We start from the raw sequence: 18,395 nt of genomic DNA, 5'->3' as shown, positions 1-18,395 counted from the left end.
TACCAAAACAGGACAGTTTCGTTTACAGACAGAACTCTCACTGACATTGACACAAACTTCACCCTGCATCAGAATTTCTCAAAGTTAGATTATTTAACCATTACCAACAGGGATCAAGACTAACAGCGTCTAGTCTTCCAAGGGACGATATAAAATGTGTTTGGGACAAACAGAGATCTTTAAAGATCAGGTCATTCCTTTCCTCTGCAGACTTAGAAAGGTCATCCATGCTTTTATCCTTTCCAGACTTGACTATTGCAGTGCATTTTATTCTGGTATCAGCAGGTGAAATATCCAAGGACTGCAGTTGATACAAAACGCTGCTGCCAGGCTTTTAACATGTACTACGAGAAGCAACCACATTACACTAATCCTTGCTGCCCTTCACTGGTTACCTGTGAGTTTTAGAATTGATTTTAAGATTGTATTGCTTATTTTTAAAGCCTTGAATGGTCAGGCTCCTGCCTATATCTGTGATTTGCTAACTCCCTATAAGTCTGATTGATGCTTGAGATCCTCTAGCAGGGCCCTACTAATGGTTCCAAAATCTTGACTTGTCACTAGAGGTGACCGGGCCTTTGTTGTTTGGGCCCCTCAGCTGTGGATCTCCCTGCCTGGAGATCTCAGGCAGGCATACTCACTATCTTCTTTTAAATCTCTTCTTAAGACACACTTTTTCTTAAAGATTCTATGTATATGTGTAATTTGTAGAATTGTGAATCAATTTACATGTATTCATCATTTTTTATTGCAAATGAGTGAATGGGTTGTAACGTAACTTAAAAAATGAGACCTTCCCCGACTTTCTCGGTTGTCTGTAACAGCTTGTGGACTAATTTCTATGTGAAGGTTCTACGTGAATTTTCCACGAAAATTTAAAGGATGTGACATTTTTGCGCACTCCTGAGTGCCTTGCCTCTCTCACGCTAACGTCAACAAATGACCGGCATAACAACACACCAACACAACACAACAAAAATGTGCTATCTGAGTAGAAACACCCTGCAGATATTAGCTGTCCAGCTAATGAGACAGCTAGCTGTCTCCGTCAACCACAACACATTTCACAACAAAACACCCCAGTAATGACAAGTCGCCCACTCCCGAGCACACACAGCTAAAACAACATCATTTCCTCAACAAAGGAGCAGAAAATAAATTCCAGAGCAATAGCAGAACATAGCTTACCCCTTTTGTTTTTTTCTGTTGGTAGTCCAAAGGTCGTAATAGCAACACATTTCACAAGAAAACCACAGCCTGTTGCTCCCTGGCCACAGCCTGTTGCTCCTCAGCCCCAGCGCATTGCTCTCCGCGTCAGTAACAATGGTAACCACACAACCATATGTTTTTTTTAGGTTAAGCCTATAAGCTATTTGCACAATGATACTACATGGAAAAAAAACAAACTGACAGCTTACATAAATTAAATAAGCATCATGTATCCAACAATATAGCAGTGTGAGATTAACCAAGTTTAGCTTAATTTATAAGCTATCATTACATTCACAATCCCTCAGCCAAGAACACAATAGGCTGCACCAGCAGGTCCCATTTCAAAAATGACTTCTACCATCAAAAAGCAAAATTTATACAAAAAGCACATGACTATGACTTAGGCTGAAAATATAGTTTGTGCATCCACAAGTCCGCGAGGGTCTGCTAGTGTCCACGTGATGTAAATTTTATCATCAGAGGCTCCGTGCGGACATCCGTGTGCCTGCAATTTGTTGCGTGGACCTGTCCGCACCAGTCTGCGCGGACAGAACACTGTGTTCCTGTAGACGGCGATGTACTGCGCATGTGTGGAATGCGTCCTCCAAGCGGACCCCAGAAGTTAGCATAAACAGGACAACTACCCGTCCGTGGTGTCCGCAGCTGTCCGTGTATGCGTTTGCTCGGGAGTATAAAAGAAGCTTTACATGTGTCAGCATATCTTCAAGTTTTTAAAACAATAAGAAACATCCACTGAGCTGGGATGTGTCATTTCCATTTGCTTCCAGACTTTAGCAGAATTGAATGAAAATCAGAGAGGAGTCACAGAAATGTAGTTGCAGCATTTTAGTGAAATAAAATCTGGCAACATTTGCACATTACAGTACGCACAGGACCAACTGCTTATTGTAGGTTCGACATTGCTTTAAATCCAAAAACAGGCATATTTATCACAAAAGTAATAGAAATGTCCCCAGAGCTTAGAATGTCAATTAATGTTATTTTTCTGTTTCTGCTTTCTGCATAGCAGAACATGATGGAACAACATCTCATTATTTGTTATAAATCTGTCTCTGAGAGATCTGATGTGCTTACAGACACACAAACATAATTTGGCAGAGCGGGTCATTAGAAGGGAAACAGTAACTAACTCATCCAGAAAATCACATGCAATCATCATAAGTAGGCTATTGCACAATTCTCTTTTTTACTTAGCAAACAAAAATATACAGGCTACAGACCAACAAAGCTTAAACTCTGATACTTTCACACCCTCATTTATATGTTTGCAAAAAATATCCCTAAAGGCGTACAATACTATAGTTAGTTACTAAAATTTATATAATGCAACTTGAAAACAAGTCATGAATGATGACATTTTCAGGACCATCAGCAGACCTTCTGCACAGGCCCCAAACAATTACACATCACGGACAAACAGCAGCAACAGGGATCCATTCCAGAAAGCAGGTTCAACAAACTCTGAGTCTAACCCTGAACTCTGAGTTGATGAACCCCAAGATGGGAAACTCAGAGTTTTCGGTTCCAGAAAAGCTGATCAGAGTCAGTTCAATCAACTCTGAGTATGTTCACTCTGAGTTAAGTGTGTGCATGGTGAATGAAAAAAGACATCATCAGTGGAGCTCTGATACTACGGTTCACCGTGGCAACAAGTAAATAAAAGGCAGAGCCTCCATTTTAATCCAATGGATGTAGAGATATTAATGCATGTTTATGCGGACGGTGCACATTTATCTTTAAAAAAAGAGCCTGTGTCAGAGCAGGAAAAGTGTCAATAATGTTTTATTCAGTGTTGTCCATTAATTCATCATTTAATCAGACTTACATTTCCTTAATGATGATAAAGTGGAATCTGACTGTGTATCAGGCTGCAACTACATTACATTTTAAATATATTTGTTCAGCTTTAATCTGACGCACAAAACACAGGAAGCAACAACTGAAGATGAAAAATATAGTTAAAGATTTAAAACATATATAGATCAAAGACACAGAGACATGACTGTAAGCTCAGTCTGATCCAGTAATAATGTGTTTGGCGATTTGCACTTGCAAAGGCATCGAGTTTAAAATACAGTAGATTTGAAATGTTTAGACATCTATTTGTATCTCAGCTCAACAGCATTCAGTGATGCTGTTTGATCCTGCTCACTCAGCATATTAACATATAATCTCCAATATTATAGGAATGATGTTCCATCAGTGCGACCAATAACATCATGAGTGATAGAGATAATTATTCATTGATCCTACGTGTCTGAAGCTTCATACCGATTTTTTAGATATAATGCTATATTACACATTATGTGCAATAAACATTTTAGTGCAGGAGCTGCTCTAACAAACTGTCAGCTGTCTCGTGGGCACAGAGTCACAGAGTTACAAAAGAAGGACATGCAGAGGTTTTGTTCTGGGCTGAGGCTGAATTCATCCTTTGTAATATTTGAATGTAAGAGCAAAAACCGCTGTTCACAGAAATGACTGATGTGCATAAAAGCGGTAACTTTAGAAAGTCCTGAATAACAAACTATTATCTGACCAGGATTTAGATTCTGACAGACAGTAAACCTCTACAAATGAATGTGCTTCAAAAGACAATAGAAAGATTAAAAAAGAGTGAAACTACAAATGTAAAGGAGACAACTGTTGCTGACATCAAAACAAACACCACAATTCCGATTTCCGCTTAGGAGCAGCAGAGATAGTAAACGTCTCACTTCGCTCTATATTCCATCCACCACAAATGGACAAAAAAACGTATAAAAAGGGCAGAATTTTTTTTTCCATCCTGTGAATTTTATTTATTTATTTTTTTCCCTAAGCCTCATGGGTCCTTTCACATCGTCAGGTCTGGGGCTTGAGCCCCGGTAAGCCTATGCATTAAAATGGCGATGATGCTGATTTTCCTGGGAGGGCAAAATTTCTGGATGAGCAGAGCGGACCTGGCCCCCGGGGACCCGCCCATAACGCCAGGACTGTTACTAGCTAGCTAACTCTAGCCAGGCACTACCCTGGCTGTGTGTGAGTATATTAGCTAAAGCATACATTTAGATTATTTCAATATATTACTGTGGTCTTTTTTGTTATAATCTAAGCCTTAAACACTTATTAAACATAGCCTGTATGTGGACAGTAGTGATACATGGATTGCAGTTATATCCGCAGGCACTGCTGTTAAGCCGCAGATTGGGCAGGTTGGGTCATAAAAATTAACATTCTGATTAATAACGGAAGGGAAGGCAGCAGACAGCTTCATTTTTCAGGCACAAATTACTGACTCACAACTAAGCAAACTAACAATGGGGAATACTAAGAAATAGACAGACACTAATAAGAAATTATTTCTGCAATTATACAAGAAAGATTGCATGTTACAGTCTTTCCAGACTGCATGGGTTATCAGGAGCATAAACGGGACTGCAGCAGGCGGCAGACATAGTACTTAAATATGAAACTGTATTGCAGGCACAGTTCAACATGGAAACATTTACAATTACTGAAAGCGGAATCTCTCCATTAATAACTAACAACTATAGATGATAATAACAAAGTAAAGAAACAACATTTTGATTTTGGGATGGTTTACATTCACTTTGGGGTGGTTAAAATTGTTTTTTGGGATGGTGGTGAAAAAAGATTAGCCCCAATTACCAAAGCCATTACCTTTCAATATCCATGTCCATGTTTTTTTACAACTTTTTGAATAGCTACCTAAGATGTAATTTCTTTTGAACCATAAATCCTACAAGACACCCAAACAGATGCTCAACAGAAGCATTCTCTGTCCACTGTTGAATCTGCAGAGTCATTTCACATTTTTGGAGTGATATTTATAGGTAACACCATTGGTATTTGGAGCAGATGGACACCTATCTCAACACTCAGGCAGAGCAGCAAGACTGAGCTGAACAGTCCACAGAGAAATCACACAAAATTCCTCCAAAATGATTGCTAATTACACACCACATTCTTCTGCAGACTCCAGGGGGTTGTGAAATATGGGCGAGAAATACAGACAGAAAGAGAGGGGGGGGGGGGGAGCAGTTGGGGTGAAAATAAATAGAAAGTGAGAGATGAAAGCAAGACTATGTGGTGACTGAGTTAGGATAAAGGCTAAAGAAAGAAAGATCATTGATAATTTTCTATTCTTAGTCATCTTCATCATGATGGAGTAAGAGTGATGTAGCAACTTAAGCCCACAGAGAACGAGAGAGAGACATTGAGACAGACTTGGAAAGACAGAGAGAGAGAGATGCTGGCGCTGTGTCGGGTATTTCACCACATCCATCAGTCTACTTCAGAGTTCATGGGTCATCTACAGATTACATGGAAGTTGTAACTTTCTGGCGAGCTGCAGTACATGGCTAGAAACCACCATCACTTTAAAAGATCATTGAATTTCATAACAATAATATTTGACTTGGAGGGACGTTTTTCATCCCAGCTTGGCCAGATTCTATTAAGGCTTCCTGCAGAGAAAAGTAAAAAGTCATCCCTGAAACATAAGTCACACACTGTTTCTATGCTCTCAGATGGTAAATCGTCTCTCAACACAAACACCTGTCTGTACAGTAAGTGTAGAAACAAGAGCACCAAGAAGTTTTTTTTTAATGAGCTCAGCAGGAAATTGGTAAGTAAAAAAATGGGTGCTTGCTAACACAGACAGCTTTAGCCTCTATTTGGAAAGTTCAAATATCCAGCAACCACCGATTACAGCATTAATCAAGGAAAATCTAATGGCAAGACCTTTGAAGTTGCATGTTTTTGTCCATTTATTACAAACTGTGTAGTATTCATTAACGCTAACTAAGGGCATTTTCACTCCTGCCTTGTTTAGTTCAGTTGAATCGAACCTTGGAACGTTTACCCCCTTGGTGTGGTTCATATGGGCAGGTGTGGACACAGCAGTCGCACTACGGTGTGGACCAAAACAACTGGTTGAAGAGGTGGTCTTAGTCCAGTTACAAACAAACTCTGGTACAGTTCGTGTACCAGAGCTTGTTTGGTGAATGCCAAACAAACTGCGGGTAAATGCCAATATGAAACTGTAGCGGGACAAATTGGCGGCCCGCCACAGTTTAATACATTAATGTGAAACCCAACTCATTGTTCTCTAGACGTTGCCTTGAAGTATGTGCAAATTTGACATTCTGCTCACATATTTTGTCTTAGTATATGGCCCAAACGATGACCGCAATTATGAAGAAATGCCAGTTTTGCCGATGATCCATTTTGGATAGCTATCCCAGAAGAAAAACAAATTCTCCTTTCTCCCCCTGCCAACCCCACAAGATTTCTGACCAATGAACGGAGTGACAGCTCCCACATGGCTTTAGTTGATACATTTTGCTTTGCTTGAAATTTTGCTTTGTGAAACCAAACCCAACCAAAGGGAAAATGCAACAAAGCAGCAACTCATCCACTGATTCAGACCAAAGGCAACAAACTACGACGTGTGAAAACACCCTAATTTTCAAACTATATAGTATTTTAGATTAATGAATGCTTTTTTCCTACCTTCCCTTCCATTCACTTAACAGTGATATGAAAATCAGCTTACTTGAAACTCTGCAAGTATATTTTCATTGAATGGTGAAATGACTAGAATTTCATTTTGAAAAATGTAAACATCCAACATTGGCTCATTGGGGGGGAAGCAGTATAATTTCACTGCAGAGATAACAGAGCATATTTTAATAATACTGTTGCTCTCAGTCAGTGTTATGGGTCTCTCATTTGTCATTCTGATGGCAGGGTTATCCAAGCTACCTTGGCCAAGCTGGTTAACATACCCATGAGCATGCTGGTGGTGCGCTGCCAAAACATTTTGGGTGAAACTCGCGCTCTAGAATTATTGTTCCACATGTTGTACTAAGTGGATTATTAAACTATTTTGACTATAATTGTTTGGGTCAAAGAGCATATTTTTCATACAACTGTGTGCACCGAACCATAACGTCTGTACCATGACGGTTTGGGACGAATACATGTACCATTACACCCCTACTAGAAACCAATGTCAGCATAGACTGTAAGAAAAACACATTAATTGATCCAATAAATATGATGTGCTTTGGCAGTGATACCAGGTAATCCGTGGTAAATAGGCTAAAATATGAAAAGACACTAGAATGGTCCTCCAAATCTGTCTGAGTGAAGTTAGTCATTGTAGTATTATTAGAGTGAATGCCAATAAGCAGTATATGACACCTTCCAAATGAAGTTGGAAAATTTGAAGTTTCACATCAAACCAGCATCACCAAAGAGTACAGTTCATTGATGAAATAAAGGCCAAGAAACTGAAAAATACAATACTGAAAAATAAACCAACAGTACACAAGTATAGGGAAAAATCAGCATTTTACAAGATCGTAAATAAAGCTGCATTAATCAATATTTTATATAAACAATGAATAAAATGACTATATGTAATGTGAGAGTGGTCGCTTGTGGTGATGAACACAGGTATTTATCAGTTGTAGAGTTATCTACAGAGCATCTCTCTGAGCATCTCTAAGCTCATTGTTTTAGATTTACAGCTTGCACCTGTACTGTTTTGGTACGGTCTCTTCACTCAACTCAACTTTGTTTCCAGGAGCATGCAGCTGTTTTCAGTGGAAAAGCTCTGATGAACCCACTATACACTACCTGCACGGCACCACACTGCAGGCACACAAAATTGATGAAAAAAGTGAAACATTTATTAGCTAAAGACAAAAAGTTTTATGGCCAAAGTAGCCAAAAAATCAGTGTAGATTTAACACCACAAAATCACCAACCTTGTCTGCTATAAATCAACAAATAGATATAATGGATCTGCATTGGCTAATATGTTTAAGAAGAATCATGCTGCCCAGATTATGTTGACTGGCAACATTTGATCCCAATGCAGGTTGTAGTGTGACCTTTTATTAACAGGCAACATATTGTACAGGTTGGAGGTTGGGGTGAATGTATAAAAATGAGTAATAATAGTAACATGAGTATGACACCAAAGGTCCTGGTTTGTGTTCTACTAATGCTTCAAGTCACCATTGAGTTTTTGAATGTTTAACTAAGCACAGTCTTTCTCTGACCTTAACCATGTAATTTGAGTTGCCTAAAGGTCAACTTTGCTGTAGGGGACAGTGAGAGCTGTAGTGACCATTTTGCAGATGAATTCAATGTAAATGTCTAATCATTATGTTGCTTAAAAACATAACAGCGTTACATTTCCAAAAAGGAAAAAAAAATACATATTAGCCAAAGAAAATAAGTTGCATGTAAACAGAATTTTTATTGTCTCTGCCACCATAGACCTCTAGAAATTGGAAACATCAGAGTCTGCAATCGAACTGACTATGTGAAGCTCTGTGTTGATGATTGGACAACAGAGGCACAAAAACAAAGGAGCTACCATATTTTGGAGATGTGATGAGCAAGTAAAAAAAAAAAACAACAGAAGTGCCATATATAAATGCCAGTATATTGTTTGTATAGCTGTAGATTTGTCCACATCGCCAACTACATGGTTAGTGCAATGGCAAATCATGCAAGGACGACCATGCAGCAGTATGAACAGGATTGCAATAAGACATTAAAAATACTGTTTGAATTACACAAAATTCAAATTCAATTGCCAAAAACAACTAATATGACCAAATTAACATTTAAATACTTTGTTGTGTTTGTCTAAACGGTTTGGCACTCATTTTATTGCCATGTGCAGTAAAAGGCCTTTCATCTGGTACTTCAGGCAGTACTATTATTACCCTCTAATGCTGTTATTTCGAAATACTGTTTGGTCCAGGACCAGTAGGTGGATAGGGCCTACCCTCAGAAAACCCCAAGGCAATGAAGCAAAAAATGTTCTGGAGCAGACCCCGCAGGTCAAGAGGAGAACTAGATGTGGAAAGCCAATGAAAACATGGAGGAGAGGTAAAAAACAAAGAGGAACCACTAGGAAAGTTGTGAAGACAAATGGCACATAACAGGGTTCATTGGAGAGGCTGACTGGGGATTTTTCCTGCACAGGATGCCAAATGTAGTAAGTCAAATGAGTCAGGGAGGATCCAGGCGGAACCATTTTATAGCCTTGTAAATGATTCAGTGTGCATGTTGTCAGCCCTTGTCAGAACTCAACCAGCACGGGTTCTTCAAGGACAGAACTCACACTGATATTTCTGGACAAAAGGTAAAGTGATTTGTTCAGGATTAAGGACTGCACATAGACACCGAACTTAGGACACATTCATTCTTCAATAAATACAAAACAAGACTCTGAAGTAGCAGCCCTTAGAGGCTATAATATTCATTACACTTCACAATGCAAAAGTGTTGAAACACTGTTAATTTCTGATGCAGACCTGACATATTTTGCCCTAAGGGTGATGTGAAAGAAAAGTTCATGGAGCACCCATCACGTACAGTAAAGGTTTGATGATGGGTCCTTGTAAACAAGAGTCACATTAGATAATTGTTAGGAATCATCCTCTGGGGACCATGAATCCATACCTGACTTCATGGCTATCTTGTCAATTGTTGTAGAGATATCTTACTCTGGACCAAAGTCTCGGATGGATGAATTACCTGACTAACTGGAAGACCAGCAAAAGCAACCGTAGTACCCAAAGCTAACAGGGTAAAAACCTGTATCATCTCTATCATATTACAAGTGGACCACTCTGATTGAGGGCTGAATAAATAAATAATATTTCTATATTAAAATTGAATCAAATGTCTGTGACTAATGTGAAAGGTGTCGCTTGTAGTGATGAAGTCTTTCAGTTCATCATTTTTGGTTTTGGCAGCCATATATTTATTCTATGGATGAGTCTGTGTCACTCATCAACAGCCATTTCAAACAAATAAACTCTGATAACCCCACTGGAGCCACAAAAGGGAGCCACAGAAGGCTTTATACAACTTATATGCAGTAGTACTCTCAAACACCAATCTGTAATCAGTAGACTTTGATGTGTAAAATTGGAGTTCTCCCTTAAAGTAAAACAAACAAAACCATTAATGGGGTAAGTTAAACAGCTTATTGAAAGCTCTGGGTCATTAACCTTAATATGCACAGTGGAGATATTCAGGCAGCAATAAAATGACTACGCAAGCATTATATACTGTCATATCTCTGTGTTGAGCTTACTAATAAATCAAAAAAAGGAAGGCTAAAAGAAAGGTCTTTAACTAAGGTCTAACTGAAGCTGAACAAAACAGAATGAACCACTCGTTTGAAGCATGAAACGAGCAAATCAAGTATTAAGAGCAGATTAAATGGTTGTTTGAAAACCTCATTCCTACAGCATTATCTCCCAAATGCTCAAGCACCAATCTAAAAGACTAGATTTTTTTTTTTTTTTTATCCTTTCACGCCAGGTTTTCACCTGACAGCAGAGATGAGCTGGTATCAGCTTTTATTGAAATTCCTCAGGATAACTTTAAAGGCAGAAGACAGAAGCCGAGAAAAACCCATCATCCCAATTAATGTGATCAAATGGCTGCATGTTACTGCTTAGGACTTATCCCCCTCACACTGCAGTGCCTCTCTGGAAGCCACACACACACACACACATACACACGTGACCCCTGTGACACCTGCCTTCATTGGCTCTTTTCTCTGGCTAATTTGAAAACTCTCCTTCCTAATCCTCCCCCTTGGAAAATGTTCACTGCTCTCTCTCTCACAGTTTCCCTTCCTCTCTCATCCACTTTTTCTATCACTTCAGTTCAATTCAAATCTGCTCTGCTGGCATGACTTTAAAGAAAGGTAGGTTTCAATGGTGTATCCATCCAACTGTTATTATAGAACCTGACAGATGAATAACAACCATTAAACAAAAGCCAGTAAATATCAATGTTACATTCTGTGTGTAAAACAATATGCGATGTATGAAATCAGTGTTTGTGTATGTCTCTCTGTCCTTGACCTCTCAGATCCAGAGCTCAGCAGTAAAAGCTCGAGGTAAGACTTTAATGATATCCTGCTCACCAGAACAGATGATTATAATCAGTTAGGAAAATACACTCAAAGAGATGTGGCTATGGCTTCTGGTTCTGAGTGGTTGTTGCTAACGCAAGTTTGGTTTTCAATCGTCCAAAGCCACACACACATCAAGGGAATAAAACCTGGGGATTGAATTGAAATAATCAGTAAAACTGAGAGAGAGGGAGAAAGTGAAAGCACCTGGGAGTGGTTTTGTTTTGTTGGGTGGGGGGATTTGGCGTTTTTGGGTGGGTGGTTGGGTGGGGGGGATTGGCCATGTTTGACCAGTAAAGTAGTATTTGGTTACTGTACAGTTCCAAAAGGTAGAGGTACATCTTCTAGACATTTTGGGGGTATTTGTCTGCATTATCTGTGTGTACCCACACATTTTGAAGGTAGGCTATTCATAAGTAAATAAAGTATAATTGTTTTTCTGGGTATTTTCTGGTCATATTGGTATATTTTTGCAGGATATATGTACATGTCAAGGGGGTAAAGACACATTTCCTGGGGATATGGGTATATTTTCTGGTTCAAATTTTAAAGTAATTCACAAGAAGGAACACTGAGGTTAGAAACCTAATCCATGTAACATCATGTGCATGCATAAAATATATAACAGCCATAAATTTGCATCTAATTTCTATTTTCTAGCTTTAATCAAAGTAAAAGGGTAATGCAGCTTTTAGTAATGCATTTAAAGTTGGGGGATCACAATAGACAGAATAAAGGGGAATGGTCAAAATTGAAGCAGCAGAGGCTCAGATGTCACAGATGAATTTTAGTCTCTAGTAAGCGTCAAGCTCCAAAATCACTGGATCCCACAACTCCCATAAAGCAACTCAGTAGCATTTTTTATTAGGTTTGTATGTCAAGGTAAATGCTCTTTAGCCTTTACACAAATCAATATGGCAATAATGTAGGTTTTGAAGGAACTTCCCTTACATAGACCCAGTTTAGATGGTTTAATTTCACTCACTATGTACGCAATGTACATAGCCTTAGCAGGCGGGTACACTGGGTTAAAGAGGGTTTACTCTCTACTATACATGGGTTGCCCTTAAATTCACCTCACTCAGCTAGTTTTTCATTGCCAGATGATTTCCTAAAAAGTAACAAGATGACATGAGAATGAAATCAAACCTAAGGCTATTCCTCATTTCTGTAATGTGGGATTTAAGGATCTGCAGTCCTCCTTCACCCCAACCTTAACTTTTCACTTAAATGTGCTTTGATATAAAACAGTGGGATAGTTTCAAATCTCATGAACGCTCCTTGATCCCAGGTTTTAGACCCCCACTTGCCTAAAAATAACAGTGAAATAATGGTGAGACCCCTGATGGTACCTGGTCCCCCTCACTGACTGAATCAGGTGAAACATTAAAGTACATGTAGACTGGTGCTGTATGCATGCAGACACACACACGGGCAGCCACGTTCACTTCAGACAAGTTCCCATCATTTTTCTCAAACTTACCGGCTCGTCCATCTGCTCCTGTTCGTAGTAATCATAATCGCTGTGGCTGAAGTCGCTGGCGAGGTTGGTGTAGAGCAGATATGCCAGTAGAAGAGATATTCCCAGTAGGTGCATATTTATGAAGTCCTCAAGTGTTTATAATCCGCGAACCATAAAAAGGGAAATTTTTAAAAAACCCTCCCCTGTATGTGCGCTCCCCTCTCCTTCTGCCACTGATAACACTCTTTCATTTGGCCGCTCTCTCTCTCTCTCTCTCTCTCTCTCTCTCTCTCTCTCTCTCTCTCTCTCTTTCTCTCTCTCTCTCTCTCTCTCTCTCCTTTGTCTCTCTGTCAAGGTCCAGTACTTGTTCCACAGCGAAAGTGCAGCATGTGTATGAACCCCGCTGTGAATGAAAGCCCGGTCATATGGAAACAGATAAATCCGTTCTGACGCGTCAATTAACATCGTTAAATCGCTCATTTACAGGAAAACGAACGACATACCTTCAAAATAAAAGCCCAGAATTAGCCACTTTGTGAAAGAGCAGTAATAAAAGGTTCATTATAGAGTAATCGATATTTTCTACTGACCTCTATCGCCAACTGATAGGAATTGCACCAAAGACTCCATCTGTTGCAGATCACCTCCACCTTTTCCTTTTCTCTGCGGCAAGTTGACCAATTATGCAAAATCATTTTCATAACACAGAAGAGTCATGTAAACCTGTTTCGTTATCTCCATATCACTGTTAGTGATCATAACTTTGAAAATATTGATATGATGTGGTGTTCATATTTATTCTTTATACATATTTATTCTTATACATTTAGCCTATTTTGGCTAAAATCGCAATATTTTCTTCGCTGAGAACTTAACTCATCGCATTTATCAGATAGTCTAATGGCATCTCATATCCATGGATTCAAGTAAAAGAGTTGTTTCCTCAATACTCAGCATATATCAGACATTTGTACTGTATCATGGTCTCTAACCACGAAATCTCAGTGCAGTTTTATTGAGAAAGTCCTAAGCGGAAGTTACATTTTAAAATCTGTGTTAGCTTCACAGTGATCCCTGATGCATGACAGGTGGGGAGTCGAGGAAACAAGTCAAACCAGCATCCACCAGACAGGTAGAGAGAAATGAAGAGAGACAGAGAGCAACAGAGATGATTTCCTCCTCTCACCGAGTTTTCTCCTCAGTAAATATCAGGCCACAGCAGACTACTGACATAAAGGATCTAATAATCTTGTCAGGTCTGCAAAGAGATTAAAATAAATATACTGTTGTGACAGACATTAATACTACAAACTACCACGTGATCTTTTATTCATCTGATGAATAACTTCAAGGGTTATGTGACTGATGATTATTTACCTGGATGGGGCTACAAGCACTGAGGGCAATGTTGTTGTCTAACATTGGACACAGACCAGTTTGACAACCATCCCTTCTTGGTAAATGTCTATCAGTCCTCATGGTCACAGTTTGTACTGGAGGCATTTATGGAAAAAAAAAAAGTAGTCTGAGTAATTTTCTCAGACTTGACAAAGCTCCTCCTGAGCCACAGAAGACTGGTTTCACAGGCTGTGTAGCTCTCCCTGTGACTACTAAATTGTCAGTGGAGTGTCTCTTTAATGATGCTCTTCAACCAAGCTGATGGGCTTTTGACCTTTAGAACTTCCTTTCTCCCCCCCCTCCCCTCAGCAGTGACTGAAAGGAAGTCACAATCCTTTTGTCATTTGTCCCAAAGTTATTATACATAATAGACTTGATTTGAATTTGACTTAACATTGGCAGCATAATATGATCACATGGGAATCATATCCATAGGAGATATATGAACAGAGTAATGATGACATATCTGTACAGGACGGGACAGCCACAGGGAGCAGGTTGTATCTGCAGGGACATGTGATATTGCACAGTAGGTCGTTGACACTGGTGTTCTGTCAGCTCTGGAGATTGAAACACTGGCCTTGATTGACCAGCTGGCTTTGAACCAGCTAATTAATCTGACAGCCAGTTTACTTAATACATTCCTGGTAATTCATTTGATATAATAATAAAAAAAGAAAACATATCAATCTGACACTGTATAGTCTAATTATCCTTTTTTAATATTTTTTTTTCAAAATGTTCAAAGTGTTTTTTTTAAAGAAATATGTATAACCTGACTGATATGTTTTTCTCAGTAATATTAAAAATTTCTGGCTTAATCTGCAGCAATCATAGTTATTATTCATTTAGAGAGTTTAACACTGAAAAACTCAGTTGATCAGGACTGTGTGCATGTGATTTGATCAGATTTGTGTGACAGTGGCCTGTCAACATGAGCACGTATCGTCCATCCATCCAGGCGAATCCTGATTGGTGCACAGAAGTATGTTACATCACTTTATCCTACTATCTCAAACCAGTGAGAAGAGCACATACAGGACTGTTCCCCCTGCAGAGTTGAAAAGAAGTCAGCAAGCTGCAGGGCCTTTTCCTACTGCGACAATCTCTCTGCTGATATCAGACAGCCTGACTCTGTTCAGTCTTTTAAATCCAAACTTAAAACTCACCTTTTGGCCTTAACCTTTGGTTGTTTATTCTTTGATTACATAAGGTCCTTGTATCTGTTACCACTATCCCTCTTGTGGGTTGGTCTCTCTCTTCTTCCTCTCTGTCCTTGTTTTCTTCTTTTTGTCTTCTCTTTTCACTACCAAGGCTTCTCTGTGCATCCTGGGACCTCTCTGCTTCCCTTGGCTGTCTGGTACCTCATTCTGGACATTCTGGATATGGATCTTCATCCTCCAGAACACTCAGCCTCACCTCTTGACTCTCTCTCTCCCTTTTGCTTCCTGTGTCTGTCCTCTTAACAGGTTTCCATGGTAAGAGAAAGTTATGTGGCTATTGTCCTATCTGGGAGCACATGGAAGTATGTTGTACAGATTGTAAAGTCCCTTGAGGCAAATTTGAGATTATAGGGTTATATAAATATAATTGATTTGACGTGACAAGCTTTCCTCCAATATGTCACTATTGTTTTTTAATCTGCAAATTTTTTCAGTACTTTAAGCCAATACGAGAAAGACAAAGACAAAATGTTGAATTTAAATACATGTCAGTCTTTTTGTTTTATCTGTTCTCCCCGTAGTGTTTTTGTGTATGACTTTTGAGCCCAAAAACCGCAAATATCTCTCACTTACTCTTGCTTATTTTTATGAAAATGTCATAGGTTGTTACTTCAAAAATTTCAGTACAATTGATTACATTTTCCTGACAGTGGACCAAATCAGAAGAGATTTTTCAGGGCTGCACTCACATTCCTGATGGGTAGAAGTGTTGAGGTGAGCCCAGTCCACAGTGTGAGCAGGTTCAGCTGAAATAACTTGGCATGGAACAGAGAGAGATGGAGCAGCGACAGAGTTATTGAACAGGCCTTGGGCTCTGGGCCGAACACTGACACACAAACACATACACACACACACACACTAGTGAAGTGGAAAGGTTGTACTATGCAGGGGGTCTCTCTCCATCTCCAAGTTCAGCCAAGATTCTGTTATATTGAGGAATGAGTGTGTGTACGTGTGTGTGTGTGAGGGGCCACTGCAGACATTTAGGAGATATGAAATCCTTCAGCATTGCTGGTATTCCAAATATTACAACGCACACACACATGCACATTCTAAGAGCAACAGCTTGAATGGAGTCTTTTCCTTTGGGCTGTATTCAGTTAGGATTAAATTGAGTGAGCAGATACAAATAGTGAGCTGGAGTCATTCATTGAAACAGAATTTATTTAAATTTATTTATTAAAATTAGATAATTTATGACAGAGACAAATATGGAAATGGTCGTACATGTGCATATTCGTATGCAATATTTGTTCTTATTACCTCATGGATGCTAAACATCGGAAAAGTGTGCGTGTGTGTTTGTGTCCCGTGCTCCTCATTAGACCAAAAGGGATTACTATTTGGCTTTGCATTGTTTTGATTGGCCTGTGCCTCAGAGTTCAAGGGTCAATCCAAGGATTGTAGGACTGGCCGGGTCAATAGAGTTTTGAGATAACTTTTCACCATGACAACAGCCACCCGTGTAGCCAGCAGTAACTGAAATCAAAGATTAGGACAACAATGTATCCTCCAGGGATTATCTTTCAGCTATTTCATAGGTTCAAGCTGAAACGTTCAATTTCCCACAATTCCACAGGGCAACACTTTTAAGTCATAAAATGCTGTCACTGACGCACTCATGGACTCCATGTGGATATGTATATTACAGTTGGTCTGGTCAGTTGAGGCAGCTGTTCGCTTCAATGCAAATTAAACATCCAGTGGCCAGTTTTGACACAAAAATGATAGCGACGTCAGGTTTCACAAACGTTTATCACTTGCAAATTTCAGATGAATTCTACAGGACACATGTATGATGTTTGCCCTGATTAGTCAGATATGTAAAAAAAAAAAAAGAATGAGAGAGTAAATTATCTCATGTTGCAAATCGCAGCTTGCATGTTTGGTGTAATGATGAAACACAGTTACAACTCTGATACACAGAGTGACATTTCTACGGCTGCACCTGAATATAAAATGTTTTCATGTTGAATCTGATTTGTGCTAATGCAGGTAAAACAGCCTAAACCAAATGTATACAACAACGTGTGGATGGGAATTACTGATTCATCAATACACCTTTCATGAAATTTTGATGAATAATGTAATTACAGTTTGTAAACACAGTACACAGTCAAAGAGATAAAAAAATGTATATGTTCTAATCACAGCTCAGTAATAATCCAAGGCACTATAAAGCATCTCTTGTGCACTGATGAAAGCCCTAGATTCTCCAACAAGTGCATATTTTCTATTCAGACACCTCAGATTGTATTATCACACTTATCATGGGCTCTTAGCACAGATATAAAGCTAGGTTGTGTTCAAATCCTCATCAATTGTTTAATTAAACGTTACTGTTCTGGGTGAAACAGTGAATATTTGTCTTTTTAAGTGTGTATGTGTGTGTACGTCACCCATTCCAACTGTGGGAATTTTTATTCTACCGGAACTGAAAAACAATGGACAGGGTGGTAATAGGGTGTTCTGTTTGTGTGTGTCTGTGTGTGTGTGTGTGTGTGTGTGTGTGTGTGTGTGTGTGTGTGTGTGTGTGTGTGTGTGTAAGCTATGTTTTAAAATTCAAAAAGTGGAAAAGTTGTAATTCATGTTGTATATTGGAGGTCTGAATGGAAATGGCTTGCCTTCACTTTTTCAGGAAAAATTATGCTTCTTGTTAACATTTTGTAGACAATATGAAAGAGTCCCTTTGAATCCAGTTATGTCAACCATGAAACTGTAAGCAGTGATGATGAAAGCGACAGGAAGAGACTGAGAACAAGCTGTGTATAGGAGCCAGACATAAACTCAAGGTGGTCAGTTTTAATTCAATCTTTTGATGCATTCTATGGCCAAAAACATTTCAAAGCTACGCAAGACTGCTACTGCCTGAGCCTAAAAACTGGAAGTATGCATGTCAAACCAGAATTTGGCTCCTTTACTGAATAAAGAAAGAAGCCATTGCAATTCATATCCATTCGTATATTATCAATATTTGGAGGGGGCCTGGCACAGTTTTAAAGCTCATTTAGTAGATTTTCATACAGTAGTTAAATGAATGAAAACAAGCTGCCTGCAAAGTTGGAAAAACACATTCAGGTATTGAAAGGGCTATGATATGTTTTACATAATCAAT

At 39.1% G+C, this 18,395-nt stretch overlaps 1 protein-coding gene across 1 annotated transcript in view; it reads right to left on the bottom strand.

The window, feature by feature from the left end:
* Positions 1-13,087, bottom strand: part of vegfc (vascular endothelial growth factor c) — a 101,753-nt gene extending 88,666 nt beyond the window's left edge. The window contains exon 1 of the mRNA XM_067584471.1: positions 12,681-13,087. Coding sequence (XP_067440572.1) covers positions 12,681-12,794 — 114 coding nt within the window. The 5' untranslated portion in view covers positions 12,795-13,087. The remainder of the gene's footprint in view (positions 1-12,680) is intronic.
* Between the last annotated feature and the right edge of the window lie 5,308 nt (positions 13,088-18,395).

The sequence above is a fragment of the Thunnus thynnus genome, chromosome 3, assembly GCF_963924715.1.
Source record: "Thunnus thynnus chromosome 3, fThuThy2.1, whole genome shotgun sequence".
Taxonomy (NCBI): Eukaryota; Metazoa; Chordata; class Actinopteri; order Scombriformes; family Scombridae; genus Thunnus; species Thunnus thynnus.
This window is presented reverse-complemented; position numbering and strand designations above follow the sequence as displayed.